The sequence below is a fragment of the Triticum aestivum genome, chromosome 5B, assembly GCF_018294505.1.
Source record: "Triticum aestivum cultivar Chinese Spring chromosome 5B, IWGSC CS RefSeq v2.1, whole genome shotgun sequence".
Taxonomy (NCBI): domain Eukaryota; kingdom Viridiplantae; phylum Streptophyta; class Magnoliopsida; order Poales; family Poaceae; genus Triticum; species Triticum aestivum.
The window spans coordinates 436,753,307-436,767,919 of NC_057807.1; the positions used below are offsets into that span (position 1 = coordinate 436,753,307).

The window sequence follows — 14,613 nt, forward strand, 5'->3', positions numbered from 1 at the left end:
GAAAATGTCCGACAGATATTTCGATAAGTGAAAGGTCCATCCCACTGAAGACGTCTTGTCTACAAAAGGATAAGTAGGTATGCAATGTACCCATTCAGGGTGCAGTCACGTGTCTCCTGGATGGATACAAATTGCAATGAAGACAAATTTGGTGGCATCAGGAGAATTATTTGAAGTTTTCCCTAACCGGGGATGCAACAAAGTAATCATCACTCTAATACAAAGTGACATGCGGTTGGCGCGTGTTCGAGAAAAAAAGAAAGCAAACATCACTTGTTAGCATCTACCAAAGATGCTTTTTTGCAGTAGATGCACACCTTTGGATTGGCATTTTCTATACAACCAAACCCTCTATCAATTTGCTAGGCGAAGTGCCAAGGGAGTAATGTAAATCGTCAGAATTTAAAGCACCCCAGATCTTTTACAGCAAACTATTTTCTTTCTGACAACAAGAAGACAGAGGCCATATACTACCATATAGGAAGTAGAAAATCAAATTACTTCTCAAAGTTACTTCGGAGCAGTTGGTTCATGTATTATTGATGAATACCTCAGCTCAACCTCTTTCCGAATATTAGACATAATATAAGTCAACAATAAACACTGTGTCAAATCATTCAAAATAGGTACAGAGCCGTATCAAATGCTAAATATTACTTGAGTGCAAACATCCAAACACACACACACACACACACACACAGAGTTTTGGATGGCAGATAAAGCAGAGGGTCTTAAGAAGGCTAGGTTTCTGAACACGCAACGAGGTTACTCAGAGAATTACCCACTTATGTGATGCGAACACCTACTGGATCTAGTCCTTTACTTTGCTAAGTGTGGCAAAAGGTTTTTGAACATGAAGTTTGAATGATGGCACTTAAATTTTAGTTTGCACTAGATGTTTGCCTGAGCGTAACATGAAAAGGTGTTCACATCAAAAATCTATAAGCATGAATACCACAAATGAGCAGACAATTGGGTTAAGAACCATTACCTGTCAGTGTTTAACGTTCTAAAAAGTACCCGTTGAACTCCTTTAGGAATATGCAAAGATTCCATCGTTTTAGCTGCAATGATAGATCAACTCAATATGCAGATTCCATGTCTAATTAAACAGATACTAAGGTATTAAATCAGACTTCGCCAAACATTAGTTAGACAAGTTTGACTTCCTGCTGTCAGTAGCTAAATACAAAATCAATTGTTTTATACAAGTTTGATTTCTTTGACACATTTCCTTGGTCCTGTAGCTCACCTTTCATAGACTCATTCTTTTCTAGAACTTAGGTAAGGTCTGACCACCTATTTGTTGGCCACAAAAAGTGTGGCACGACTTAGCCAATCACACACAATCAACATAATAATCCGCAGCAAACAAATAGTTAGGCCAAGTAAACAACACTAGCCTTTTTAGGACACTAACAAATAAGCGGCTGGCACGAATAATACAAATTTTACCAGTAATATTTTCATCCCTTGGAACATCAACCAGCAGTGCAGGACCTAATAACACAAAACCAGTTGTTAGAACTGTATAATACAATTGCATATACATAATAAATACGTGCATCTAATTGTAACCCTGTGAGTAATGATTCAGATGTACACATCGTATGCTACATAATGCCTTTTCTCCCAATAATGGCATGTTCAACATGCAGTATCACTCATTTTTTGCAAGCCTGAGGAGTGAGCTATGATCTTGTACACGCAATACTTAAAAAAGCTTTATGTTACTCAACAACAGTTAACATGGAAATTTGGCCGACTAAGAAAATGTTTGAAGCACTGGAACAGAGCTCTTATAGACTGGATGGTATCAGCACTTTTAATCAAGAAATTAAGGAAACATGACGTAGCAACCTTTTCAGTTTCTCCAGTACCCCTCCCTGATCTGTCCCAGAAAAATGTGATATTTCTAAAAATTCCCTATGGAGCTAGTCTCACTAGAAATTTACGAGTAGTATATTTTGATGAACGGAATGGCTTTCACAGGAAATATTTTTTATGCAATCATGCTATATATGTTCTGCCCACGGCCTTCATTCCTTCAATCTTCCAACAAGAAGAGTAACGAAGCAGCAAAGTATAGTTGCCATAATCTGCCTAATTTGCAAACTTCTGCATCGAAGACGTGTTCAATTCAGACAAATTTCAATCCCCAAAAATGAGTTCGCATAGCCATTGGTCACGGTCCTCCGATAGCATGTGACCCAATTCCTGCTTGACAACGCAAACGCAAAACAGAGTGACACGTTTGGAACGGCCACCGCTTCACTGGTACTGTACTACAGAAATTGCTAGCGATTAAAAAAAAAAGAGAGAGAGGCGGCGGCGGCGGCGGCGGCGGCGACGGTGGAGTGAGCTCACCGTTGAGGACGTCGAGGTCGAGGGTGTCGACGTCGAAGCCAGCGTCGAAGTAGTGCTGGAAGACGTGGCCGGGGGCGTCGACGTGGGTGCCGGTGTGGGTGGGCATCCGCATCTCGGAGTTGTTGGCGAGGGAGCCGTTGCGCATGGAGGCGGGCAGCCACAGGAACTGGCCCACCCCGGCGCCGGACTCCCACGAGGGCATGTCCTCCCGGTAGTAGTGGGTGATGTCCAGGATGCGGCCCCCGCCGTGCGTCTCCCGGCGCTCCGGCGCCAGCACGGGCTCCGCCGGGCACGACGCCGGCTGGCTCGGGTAGGCCGGATGCGCGCACGGTGCGGTGGCGGCGGCGAGAGGGAGGAGGAGGAGGAGGAGGGGAGGCGCCATTTGGGACCAGTTGCTTCTCTCTCTCGGCATCGCGGATAGGTGCGGGTTATTCGGCGGTGCTGCTTCAGTTTTGCAGCACGTTTTACTTCAGCTTGTAACTACTCCCACATTTCCTGTTGCGACTTGCGAGTAGTGATCTCTGCTGAACTGCTTAGGCAAAATTTGGATTTGCGTATTGGAGTACTGCGTTCGTTCGTAATTTACCATGTTTTAGGCATGGCACCCTCTCTGGTATTCTCTTTGTTTCTGCACATTTCCTATTCTTTAGTTGCTTGATTTTCTTTTCATAGATGTGTTGAAGTATTCCTTTTGTATAGATTACCTTGTGTAGGCATTCAATCACCTGCCGATATGTATTGATTCGGTTAGGGAATCACTTATCTTCCTTGATAGTCAAGACACGTAATCTATAGGGCAGTGATCTGCGTCGGCGGACCGGCGCAACAATTGGGCCGGTCGCTTCCAGGTCGCCCGATCTAGCGAACCTCGGCCGTCAGATCTGATCAGGCTCCTGTTCTTCTTCGTCCCTCCCGCGTCTCCCACCTCCCGCCGCTGCACTCCAAACGTAAAGAACCGCCACCGCACGACCATGGAACCTGTTGGAAATATGCCCTAGAGGCAATAATAAAAGTATTATTATATTTCATTGCTCATGATAATTGTCTTTTATTCATGCTATAACTGTATTGTCCGGAAATCATAATACACGTGTGAATACATAGACCACAATATGTCCCTAGTGAGCCTCTAGTTGACTAGCTCGTTGTGATCAATAGATAGTCATGGTTTCCTGGCTATGGACATTGGATGTCGTTGATAACGGGATCACATCATTAGGAGAATGATGTGATGGACAAGACCCAATCCTAAGCATAGCACAAAGATCGTGTAGTTCGTTTGCTAGAGCTTTTCCAATGTCAAGTATCTCTTCCTTTGACCATGAGATCGTGTAACTCCCGGATACCGTAGGAGTGCTTTGGGTGTATCAAACGTCACAATGTAACTGGGTGACTATAAAGGTGCACTACAGGTATCTCCGAAAGTGTCTGTTGGGTTGACACGGATCGAGACTGGGATTTATCACTCCGTATGACGGAGAGGTATCTCTGGGCCCACTCGGTAATGCATCATCATATTGAGCTCAAGGTGACCAAGGTGTTGGCCACGGGATCATGCATTACGGTACGAGTAAAGTGACTTGCCGGTAACGAGACTGAACAAGGTATTGGGATACCGACGATCGAGTCTCGGGCAAGTAACGTACCGATTGACAAAGGGAATTGTATACGGGGTTTGATCGAATCCTCGATATCGTGGTTCAACCGATGAAATCATCGAGGAGCATGTGGGAGCCAACATGGGTATCCAGATCCCGCTGTTGGTTATTGCCCGAGAGTCGTCTCGGTCATGTCTGCATGTCTCCCGAACCCGTAGGGTCTACACACTTAAGGTTCGGTGATGCTAGGGTTATTAGGAAGACTAGTATGTGACTACCGAATGTTGTTCGGAGTCCCGGAAGAGATCCCGGACGTCACGAGGAGTTCCGGAATGGTCCGAAGGTGAAGTTTTATATATGGGAAGTTGTTATACGGACACCGGAAAGTTTCGGGGGCTTATCGGTATTGTACCGGGGCCACCGGAGAGGTTCCGGGGGTCCACCCCTCCCGGAGGGCCACATGGGCCGCAAAGGGGAGGGAGCCAGCCCCTGGAGGGCTGGGCGCGCCCCCCACCTTGGGCCCATGCGCCTAGGGTTGGGGGGGACCCTAAAGGGGGCGCCCCCCTTGCTTGGGGGGCAAGTCCCCCCTCCCTGGCCGCCGCCCCCCCTCTAGATCTCATCTAGAGGGGTCGGCCCCCCTTGCCCCTTCCCCTATAAATAGAGGGGTGAGGGGAGGGCTGCTGTACACATCTTCCAGGCGCAGCCCCTCCCCTCCCCAACACATCTCCTCCTCCGTTACGTGCTTGCGAAGCCCTGTCGGAGTACTGCTGCACCAACACCACCACGCCGTCGTGCTGCCGTTGGAGCGATCTTCCTCAACCTCTCCTTCCCCCCTTGCTGGATCAAGAAGGAGGAGACGTCTCCCGTCCCGTACGTGTGTTGAACGCGGAGGTGCTGTCCGTTCAGCACTTGGACATCGGTGATCTGAATCACGTCGAGTACGACTCCATCATCACCATCCCCTTGCAAGCTTCCGCACGCGATCTACAAGTGGTATGTAGATGCAAACTCACTCCCTTGACTCGTTGCTTAGATGAACTCATAGATGGATCTTGGTGAAACCGTAGGAAAAATTTTAATTTTCTGCAACATTCCCCAACAGTGGTATCAGAGCTAGGTCTATGCGTAGTTCTCTAATGCACGAGTAAAACACAATTTTGTTGTGGGCGTGGATCTTGTCAACTTGCTTGCCACTACTAGTCTTTTCTTGCTTCAGCGGTATTGTGGGATGAAGCGGCCCGTACCAACCTTACACGTACACTTACGTGAGACCGGTTCCACCGACTGACATGCACTAGTTGCATAAGGTGGCTGGTGGGTGTCTGTCTCTCCCACTTTAGTTGAAGCGGATTCGATGAAAAGGGTCCTTATGAAGGGTAAATAGAAGTTGACAAAATCACGTTGTGGTTATTCGTAGGTAAGAAAACGTTCTTGCTAGAACCCAATTGCAGCCACGTAAAAGATGCAACAACAATTAGAGGACGTCTAACTTGTTTTTGCAGCGATTGTTCATGTGATGTGATATGGCCAGAAGTTATGATGAATGATGAATTGTGATGTATGAGATCATGTTCTTGTAATAGGATTCACGACTTGCATGTCGATGAGTATGACAACCGGCAGGAGCCATATGAGTTGTCTTTAGTTTTTGTATGACCTGCATGTCATTGAAGAACGCCATGTAAACTACTTTACTTTATTGCTAAACGCGTTAGCCATAGAAGTAGAAGTAGTCGTTGGCGTGACAACTTCATGAAGACACGATGATGGAGATCATGATGATGGAGATCATGATGATGGAGATCATGGTGTCAAGCCGGTGACAAGATGATCATGGAGCCCCGAAGATGGAGATCGATGGAGCTATATGATATTGGCCATATCATGTCACAACTATATAATTGCATGTGATGTTTATTATGTTTATGCATCTTGTTTACTTAGGACGACGGTAGTAAATAAGATGATCCCTTACAACAATTTCAAGAAGTGTTCTCCCCTAACTGTGCACCGTTGCTACAGTTCGTCGTTTCGAAGCACCACGTGATGATCGGGTGTGATAGATCCTTACGTTCACATACAACGGGTGTAAGACAGTTTTACACAACAAAAACACTTAGGGTTAACTTGACGAGCCTAGCATGTACAGACATGGCCTCGGAACACGGAGACCGAAAGGTCGAACACGAGTCGTATGGAAGATACGATCAACATGAAGATGTTCACCGACGATGACTAGTCCGTCTCACGTGATGATCGGACACGGCCTAGTCGACTCGGATCGTGTAACACTTAGATAACTAGAGGGATGTCTAATCTGAGTGGGAGTTCATAATTTGATTAGAACTTAATTATCATGAACTTAGTCTAAAACCTTTGCAAATATGTCTTGTAGATCAAATGGCCAACACTCATGTCAACATGAACTTCAACGCGTTCCTAGAGAAAACCAAGCTGAAAGATGATGGCATCAACTATACAGACTGGGTCCGGAACCTGAGGATCATCCTCATAGCTGCCAGGAAGCAATATGTCCTAGATGGACCACTAGGTGACGCTCCCGTCCCAGAGAACCAAGACATTATGAATGCTTGGCAAACTCGTGCTGATGATTACTCCCTCGTTCAGTGCGGCATGCTTTACAGCTTAGAACCGGGGCTCCAAAAGCATTTTGAGCATCACGGAGCATATGAGATGTTCGAAGAGCTGAAACTAGTTTTCCAAGCTCATGCTCGGGTCAAGAGATATGATGTCTCCGACAAGTTCTATAGTTGTAAGGTGGAGGAAAACAGTTCTGTCAGTGAGCACATACTAAAGATGTCTGGGTTGCACAACCGTATGACCCAGCTGAACATTAACCTCCCAGATGAGGCGGTCATTGACAGAATCCTCCAGTCGCTCCCACCAAGCTACAAGAGCTTTGTGATGAACTACAACATGCAGGGGATGGTGAAGACCATTCCTGAAGTGTTCTCAATGCTGAAGTCAGCAGAGGCTGAAATCAAGAAAGAACATCAAGTGTTGATGGTCAATAAGACCACTAAGTTCAAGAAGGGCAAGGGCAAGAAGAACTTCAAGAAGGACGGCAAGGATGTTGCCGCGCCCGGTAAGCCAGTTACTAGGAAGAAGTCAAAGAATGGACCCAAGCCTGAGACTGAGTGCTTTTATTGCAAGGGGAAGGGTCACTGGAAGCGGAACTGCCCCAAATACTTAGCGGATAAGAAGGTCGACAACACCAAAGGTATATTTGATATACATGTAATTGATGTGTACCTTACCAGTACTCGTAGTAACTCCTGGGTATTTGATACCGGTGCCGTTGCTCATATTTGTAACTCACAGCAGGAGCTGCGGAATAAATGGAGACTGGCGAAGGACGAGGTGACGATGCGCGTCGGGAATGGTTCCAGAGTCGATGTGATCGCCGTCGGCACGCTGCCTCTACATTTACCTACGGGATTAGTTTTGAACCTTAATAATTGTTATTTAGTGCCAAGTTTGAGCATGAACATTGTATCAGGATCTCGTTTAATACGAGATGGCTACTCATTTAAATCCGAGAATAATGGTTGTTCTATTTATATGAGAGATATGTTTTATGGTCATGCTCCGATGGTCAATGGTTTATTCTTGATGAATCTCAAGCGTAATATTACACATGTTCATAGTGTAGATGCCAAAAGATGTAAAGTTGATAACGATAGTCCCACATACTTGTGGCACTGCCGCCTTGGTCACATTGGTGTCAAGCGCATGAAGAAGCTCCATGCTGATGGACTTTTAGAGTCTCTTGATTATGAATCGTTTGACACATGCGAACCATGCCTCATGGGCAAAATGACCAAGACTCCGTTCTCCGGAACAATGGAGCGAGCAACCAACTTGTTGGAAATCATACATACCGATGTGTGCGGTCCAATGAGCGTTGAGGCTCGCGGAGGATATCGTTATGTTCTCACTCTCACTGATGACTTGAGTAGATATGGGTATGTCTACTTAATGAAACACAAGTCTGAGACCTTCGAAAAGTTCAAGGAATTTTAGAATGAGGTAGAGAATCAACGTGACCGAAAGATAAAGTTCCTACGATCAGATCGTGGAGGAGAATACTTAAGTCACGAATTTGGTACACACTTAAGGAAATGTGGAATCGTTTCACAACTCACGCCGCCTGGAACACCTCAGCGTAACGGTGTGTCCGAACGTCGTAATCGCACTCTATTAGATATGGTGCGGTCTATGATGTCTCTTACCGATTTACCGCTATCACTTTGGGGATACGCTCTAGATACAGCTACATTCACTTTAAATAGGGCACCGTCTAAATCTGTTGAGATGACACCGTATGAATTATGGTTTGGAAAGAAACCTAAGCTGTGGTTTCTAAAAGTTTGGGGATGCGATGCTTATGTCAAGAAACTTCAACCTGAAAAGCTCGAACCCAAGTCGGAAAAATGCGTCTTCATAGGATACCCTAAGGAAACTGTCGGGTATACCTTCTACTTAAGATCCGAGGGCAAGATCTTTGTTGCCAAGAACGGATGCTTTCTGGAAAAAGAGTTTCTCTCGAAAGAAGTAAGTGGGAGGAAAGTAGAACTCGATGAAATACTACCTCTCAAACGGGAAAGTGGTGCAGCTCAGGAAAATGTTCCCGTGATGCCCACACCAACTGTAGAGGAAAACAATGATGATGATCAAGGTACTTCGGATCAAGTTGCTACTGAACTTCGTAGGTCCACAAGGACACGTTCCGCACCAGAGTGGTACGGCAACCCTGTCCTGGAAATCATGTTGTTAGACAACGGTGAACCTTCAAACTATGAAGAAGCGATGGCGGGCCCAGATTCCAACAAATGGCTTGAAGCCATGAAATCCGAGATAGAATCCATGTATGAAAACAAAGTATGGACTTTGACAGACTTGCCCGATGACCGGCGAGCGATAGAAAACAAATGGATTTTTAAGAAGAAGACGGACGCGGATGGTAATGTTACCATTTATAAGGCTCGACTTGTCGCTAAGGGTTATCGACAAGTTCAAGGGATTGACTACGACGAGACATTCTCTCCCGTAGCGAAGCTGAAGTCCGTCTGAATCATGTTAGCAATTGCAGCATACTATGATTATGAGATATGGCAGATGGACGTCAAAACGGCATTCCTTAACGGACATCTTAAGGAAGAGCTGTATATGATGCAGCCGGAAGGTTTTGTCGATCCTAAGAACGCTAACAAAGTATGCAAGCTCCAGCAATCCATTTATGGGCTGGTGCAAGCATCTCGGAGTTGGAACATTCGCTTTGATGAGATGATCAAAGCGTTTGGGTTTATGCAGACTTATGGAGAAGCCTGCGTTTACAAGAAAGTGAGTGGGAGCTCTGTAGCATTTCTCATATTATGTGTAGACGACATACTCTTGATGGGAAATGATATAGAACTTCTGGACATCATTAAGGCCTACTTGAATAAGTGTTTTTCAATGAAGGACCTTAGAGAAGCTGCTTATATATTAGGCATCAAGATCTATAGAGATAGATCGAGACGCCTCATAGGTCTTTCACAAAGTACATACCTTGATAAGATTTTGAAGAGGTTCAAAATGGATCAGTCCAAGAAAGGGTTCTTGCCTATGTTACAAGGTGTGAGATTGAGCTCGGCTCAGTCACCGACCACGGCAAAAGATAAAGAAGAGATGAGTGTCATCCCCTATGCTTCAGCCATAGGATCTATTATGTATGCCATGCTGTGTACCAGACCTGATGTAAACCTTGCCGTAAGTTTGGTAGCAAGATACCAAAGTAATCCCGGGAAGGAACACTGGACAGCGGTCAAGAATATCCTGAAGTACCTGAAAAGGACAAAGGAAATGTTTCTCGTTTATGGAGGAGACGAAGAGCTCGTCGTAAAGGGTTACGTCGACGCTAACTTCGACTCAGATCTGGATGACTCTAAGTCACAAACCGGATACGTGTATGGTGGAGTAGTAAGCTGGTGCAGCTGCAAGCAAAGCGTCGTGGCGGGATCTACGTGTGAAGCAGAGTACATGGCAGCCTCGGAGGCAGCGCATGAAGCGATTTGGGTGAAGGAGTTCATCACCGACCTAGGAGTCATACCCAATGCGTCGGGGCCGATCAAACTCTTCTGTGACAACACTGGAGCTATTGCCCTTGCCAAGGAGCCTAGGTTTCACAAGAAGACCAGGCACATCAAGCGTCATTTCAACTCCATCCGTGAAAATGTTCAAGATGGAGACATAGATATTTGCAAAGTACATACGGATCTGAATGTCGCAGATCCGTTGACTAAACCTCTCTCGCGAGCAAAACATGATCAACACCAGAACTCTATGGGTGTTCGATTCATCACAATGTAACTAGATTGGTGACTCTAGTGCAAGTGGGAGACTATTGGAAATATGCCCTAGAGGCAATAATAAAAGTATTATTATATTTCATTGTTCATGATAATTGTCTTTTATTCATGCTATAACTGTATTATCCGGAAATTTTAATACACGTTGAATACATAGACCACAATATGTCCCTAGTGAGCCTCTAGTTGACTAGCTCGTTGTGATCAATAGATAGTCATGGTTTCCTGGCTATGGACATTGGATGTCGTTGATAATGGGATCACATCATTAGGAGAATGATGTGATGGACAAGACCCAATCCTAAGCATAGCACAAAGATCGTGTAGTTCGTTTGCTAGAGCTTTTCCAATGTTAAGTATCTCTTCCTTTGACCATGAGATCGTGTAACTCCCGGATACCGTAGGAGTGCTTTGGGTGTATCAAATGTCACAACGTAACTGGGTGACTATAAAGGTGCACTACAGGTATCTCCGAAAGTGTCTGTTGGGTTGACACGGATCGAGACTGGGATTTGTCACTCCGTATGACGGAGAGGTATCTCTGGTCCCACTCGGTAATTCATCATCATATTGAGCTCAAGGTGACCAAGGTGTTGGCCACGGGATCATGCATTACGGTACGAGTAAAGTGACTTGCCGGTAACGAGACTGAACAAGGTATTGGGATACCGACGATCGAGTCTCGGGCAAGTAACATACCGATTGACAAAGGGAATTGTATACGGGGTTTGATCGAATCCTCGACATCGTGGTTCAACCGATGAAATCATCGAGGAGCATGTGGGATCCAACATGGGTATCCAGATCCCGCTGTTGGTTATTGCCCGAGAGTCGTCTCGGTCATGTCTGCATGTCTCCCGAACCCGTAGGGTCTACACACTTAAGGTTCGGTGACACTAGGGTTATTAGGAAGACTAGTATGTGACTACCGAATGTTTTTCGGAGTCCCGGAAGAGATCCCGGACGTCACGAGGAGTTCCGGAATGGTCCGGAGGTGAAGTTTTATATATGGGAAGTTGTCATACGGACACCGGAAAGTTTCGGGGGCTTATCGGTATTGTACCGGGGCCACCGGAGAGGTTCCGGGGGTCCACCCCTCTCGGAGGGCCATGGGCCGCAAAGGGGAGGGAGCCAGCCCCTGGAGGGCTGGGCGCGCCCCCCACCTTGGGCCCATGCGCCTAGGGTTGGGGGGGAAACCCTAAAGGGGGCGCCCCCCTTGCTTGAGGGGCAAGTCCCCCCTCCCTGGCCGCCGCCCCCCCTCTAGATCTCATCTAGAGGGGTCGGCCCCCCTTGCCCCTTCCCCTATAAATAGAGGGGTGAGGGGAGGGCTGCTGTACACATCTTCCAGGTGTAGCCCCTCCCCTCCCCAACACATATCCTCCTCCGTTACGTGCTTGCGAAGCCCTGTCGGAGTACTGCTGCACCAACACCACCACGCCGTCGTGCTGCCGTTGGAGCGATCTTCCTCAACCTCTCCTTCCCCCTTGCTGGATCAAGAAGGAGGAGACGTCTCCCGTCCCGTACGTGTGTTGAACGCGGAGGTGATGTCCGTTTAGCACTTGGACATCGGTGATCTGAATCACGTCGAGTACGACTCCATCATCACCATCCCCTTGCAAGCTTCCGCACGCGATCTACAAGTGGTATGTAGATGCAAACTCACTCCCTTGACTCGTTGCTTAGATGAACTCATAGATGGATCTTGGTGAAACCGTAGGAAATTTTTTAATTTTCTGCAACGTTCCCCAACAGAACCCCCACTGACCCCGCCCCTCCCCGCCATGGATGAGCTCTCCGCAGGCCTTGAAGCACGCCTCCGCTCCATTCTCACTCTCGGGGGCTGCCACAGTTCCCAGCAAAATGGCATCTCCTGTGGTAGCAACGGTTGCAGCAAAAAAAAGCCATCGCCGTCGTCGACCTAACACCGCGGTGGGTCGATGTAGCCAAAAATGCCTTCGGTTCCAGCAAAATCAAATACGGTTGTAGCAAAAATGACAGGAAAAAACAGAACATATACCTCGCATGTCATGGAGATGGATGTAGCAAAAATTGCCTACGGTTCCAGCAAAATCAAAATATGATTGTAGCAAAAATGCTTCATTGTTTAAACATGAGCCGGTTCCTGCAAAATCAAAACATGGTTATAGCAAAAATACACTGTCGTCGTTGTCGATTGCAGCTCGGCCATGGCCGACCAATGATTGCATTATGTGGTTTAAGCTTTTTCAAACTATGGTTGAAGCTTTCGGGTGAACCATTGTAGCTTTTTCACTTGCACGACGTGTGGTTGAAGCTTCATGTACTTCGGTTGAAGCTTTCGAATCAAACAGTGGAAGCTTTCAAAATGAATGGTTCCAGCATTGCCTCCATTATCACGCGCCATGGTTGGTCGCTTGCCATGGCTGGTCGCGCGCCACCGACTGTCACCAGCGTCGCGCACTACCTCCTGCAACTCTCCCCGCTATGACTTCTTCGTCCCGTCGTCTTCTCCGCCCCCGCCGTGTCTCGCCCTGCAAGCAGGGCGCATCATTGCCGATCCACTGTGTGTGGCGGCGGAGATGGGAGAAAAGGAGTAGTTGTAGAGTTGTAAGGAAGAAGAAAGAAAACTTGGAAAAAACTATTCGAGGAGCGATCCTGTGACGCACGATCGAAAGCGGTCGTAAGGCTCGCGTGCGACCGGCCGAGCGTTTGGCCGGCGCCCGGCCCCAAGCGTTTTCCTAATCTATATATGTGATATGAAAAGTCATCCCATGAGAGGTGCGCAATACAAAAAAACATATTTGTTTTCTTGGTATCAGCTAGCCTTGTCTAGCCCCAGACGCTACCTCGACGTTGTCTCGCACCATCTATTGGCCCGTGGGTGTGCTTTAACCCATATACAGGTCAACAGCTTCATGATCCCCACTGGCGTCGTGCTATGCTTGAGGAATTTGATGCTCTTGTCGCTAACCGGATGTGGTCACTTGTTCCACGCCCTCCTCGCGCTCATGTTATTTCAGGGAAATGGATCTTCAAGCACAAGTTTCATTTTGATGGTAGCCTTGCTCGTTACAAGGCTCGATGGGTTGTCCGTGGGTACTCTCAGCAGCCGAGCATCGACTACGATGAGACTTCTAGCCCGGTTATCAAGTCGGCCACAATCCGTATCGTCCTCAGCCTTGCTGTGTCCCGGGCACGGTTCACCAGCTCGACGTCAAGAATGCCTTTCTTCATGGCAATCTTGACGAGGAGGTCTACTGTCAGCAACCTCTCAGTTTCATCGATGCTCGCTGCCCCGACTATGTGTGCCGTCTCCACAAATCGCTCTATGGTCTCAAGCAAGCTCCGCGTGCTTGGCACCAGTGGTTTGCCCTCTTTGCACATCGGATGGGATTCGTTGCCTCCAAGTCGGATGTCTCTCTGTTCATCTACAAGTGTGGCCATGACCTCGCACACATTCTTCTATATGTGGATGACATCATCATCACCGCCTCCACGGATCAGCTACTTCGATGTCTCACTCGGCAGCTTCATTCCGAGTTTGCTATGACGGACCTTGGTGCCCTATCATTCTTTCTTGACATTTTCATCACTCGGACATCGGCTGGTATGGTGCTTTCACATCGACAGTATGCATTGGATCTTCTCCACCATGCTGGCATGGTGGATTGTAATCCCTCGACTACCCCTATCGACGTCAAGTGCAAGCTTTCGGTTCAAGATGGTTCCCGCCTTGCTGATCCTACCGAGTACCGTAGCTATGCTGGAGCTCTGCAGTATCTGACCGTCACGCGCCCTAACATCGCGTACGCTGTTCAGCAGGCTTGTCTCTATATGCATGCACCTAGCAAGCCACATATGCACCTGGTCAAGCGTATTCTCTGGTACGTCAAGGGGACTCTTGACCTCGGCATGCACATCATCCGCTCCTTGTTGACATCTCTCATAGCTTACTCTGATGCTGACTGGGCCGGCTTCCCTGACACCAGACGCTCGACTTCTAGGTTCTGTGTCTATCTTGGTGATAACCTGGTCTCTTGGCCGTCCAAACGCCAGACCACGGTATCTCACTCTAGTGTTGAGGCAGAGTATCGTGCCATTGCTCGTGTTGTTGCCGAATGTTGTTGGATCCAGCAGCTTCTCGGCGAGCTTCATCATCCTCTCGCGGCTGCCACAATTGTCTTCTGTGATAATATCAGCATTGTCTACATGGCTTCCAACCTGGTTTAGCATCGTTGTACCAAACACATCGAGATTGACATTAACTTTGTTCTCGAGAAGGTGTCACTTGGTGAGGT

At 47.3% G+C, this 14,613-nt stretch overlaps 1 protein-coding gene across 1 annotated transcript in view; it reads right to left on the bottom strand.

Moving 5' to 3' along the window:
- The window catches only part of LOC123112301 (cyclase-like protein 3), a 5,182-nt gene extending 2,345 nt beyond the window's left edge, over positions 1–2,837 (bottom strand). Inside the window, exons 1-3 of the mRNA XM_044533251.1 lie at positions 2,368–2,837; positions 1,456–1,500; positions 992–1,064 (exon numbers count right to left, since the gene is read on the bottom strand). Coding sequence (XP_044389186.1) covers positions 992–1,064; positions 1,456–1,500; positions 2,368–2,779 — 530 coding nt within the window. The 5' untranslated portion in view covers positions 2,780–2,837. The remainder of the gene's footprint in view (positions 1–991; positions 1,065–1,455; positions 1,501–2,367) is intronic.
- Between the last annotated feature and the right edge of the window lie 11,776 nt (positions 2,838–14,613).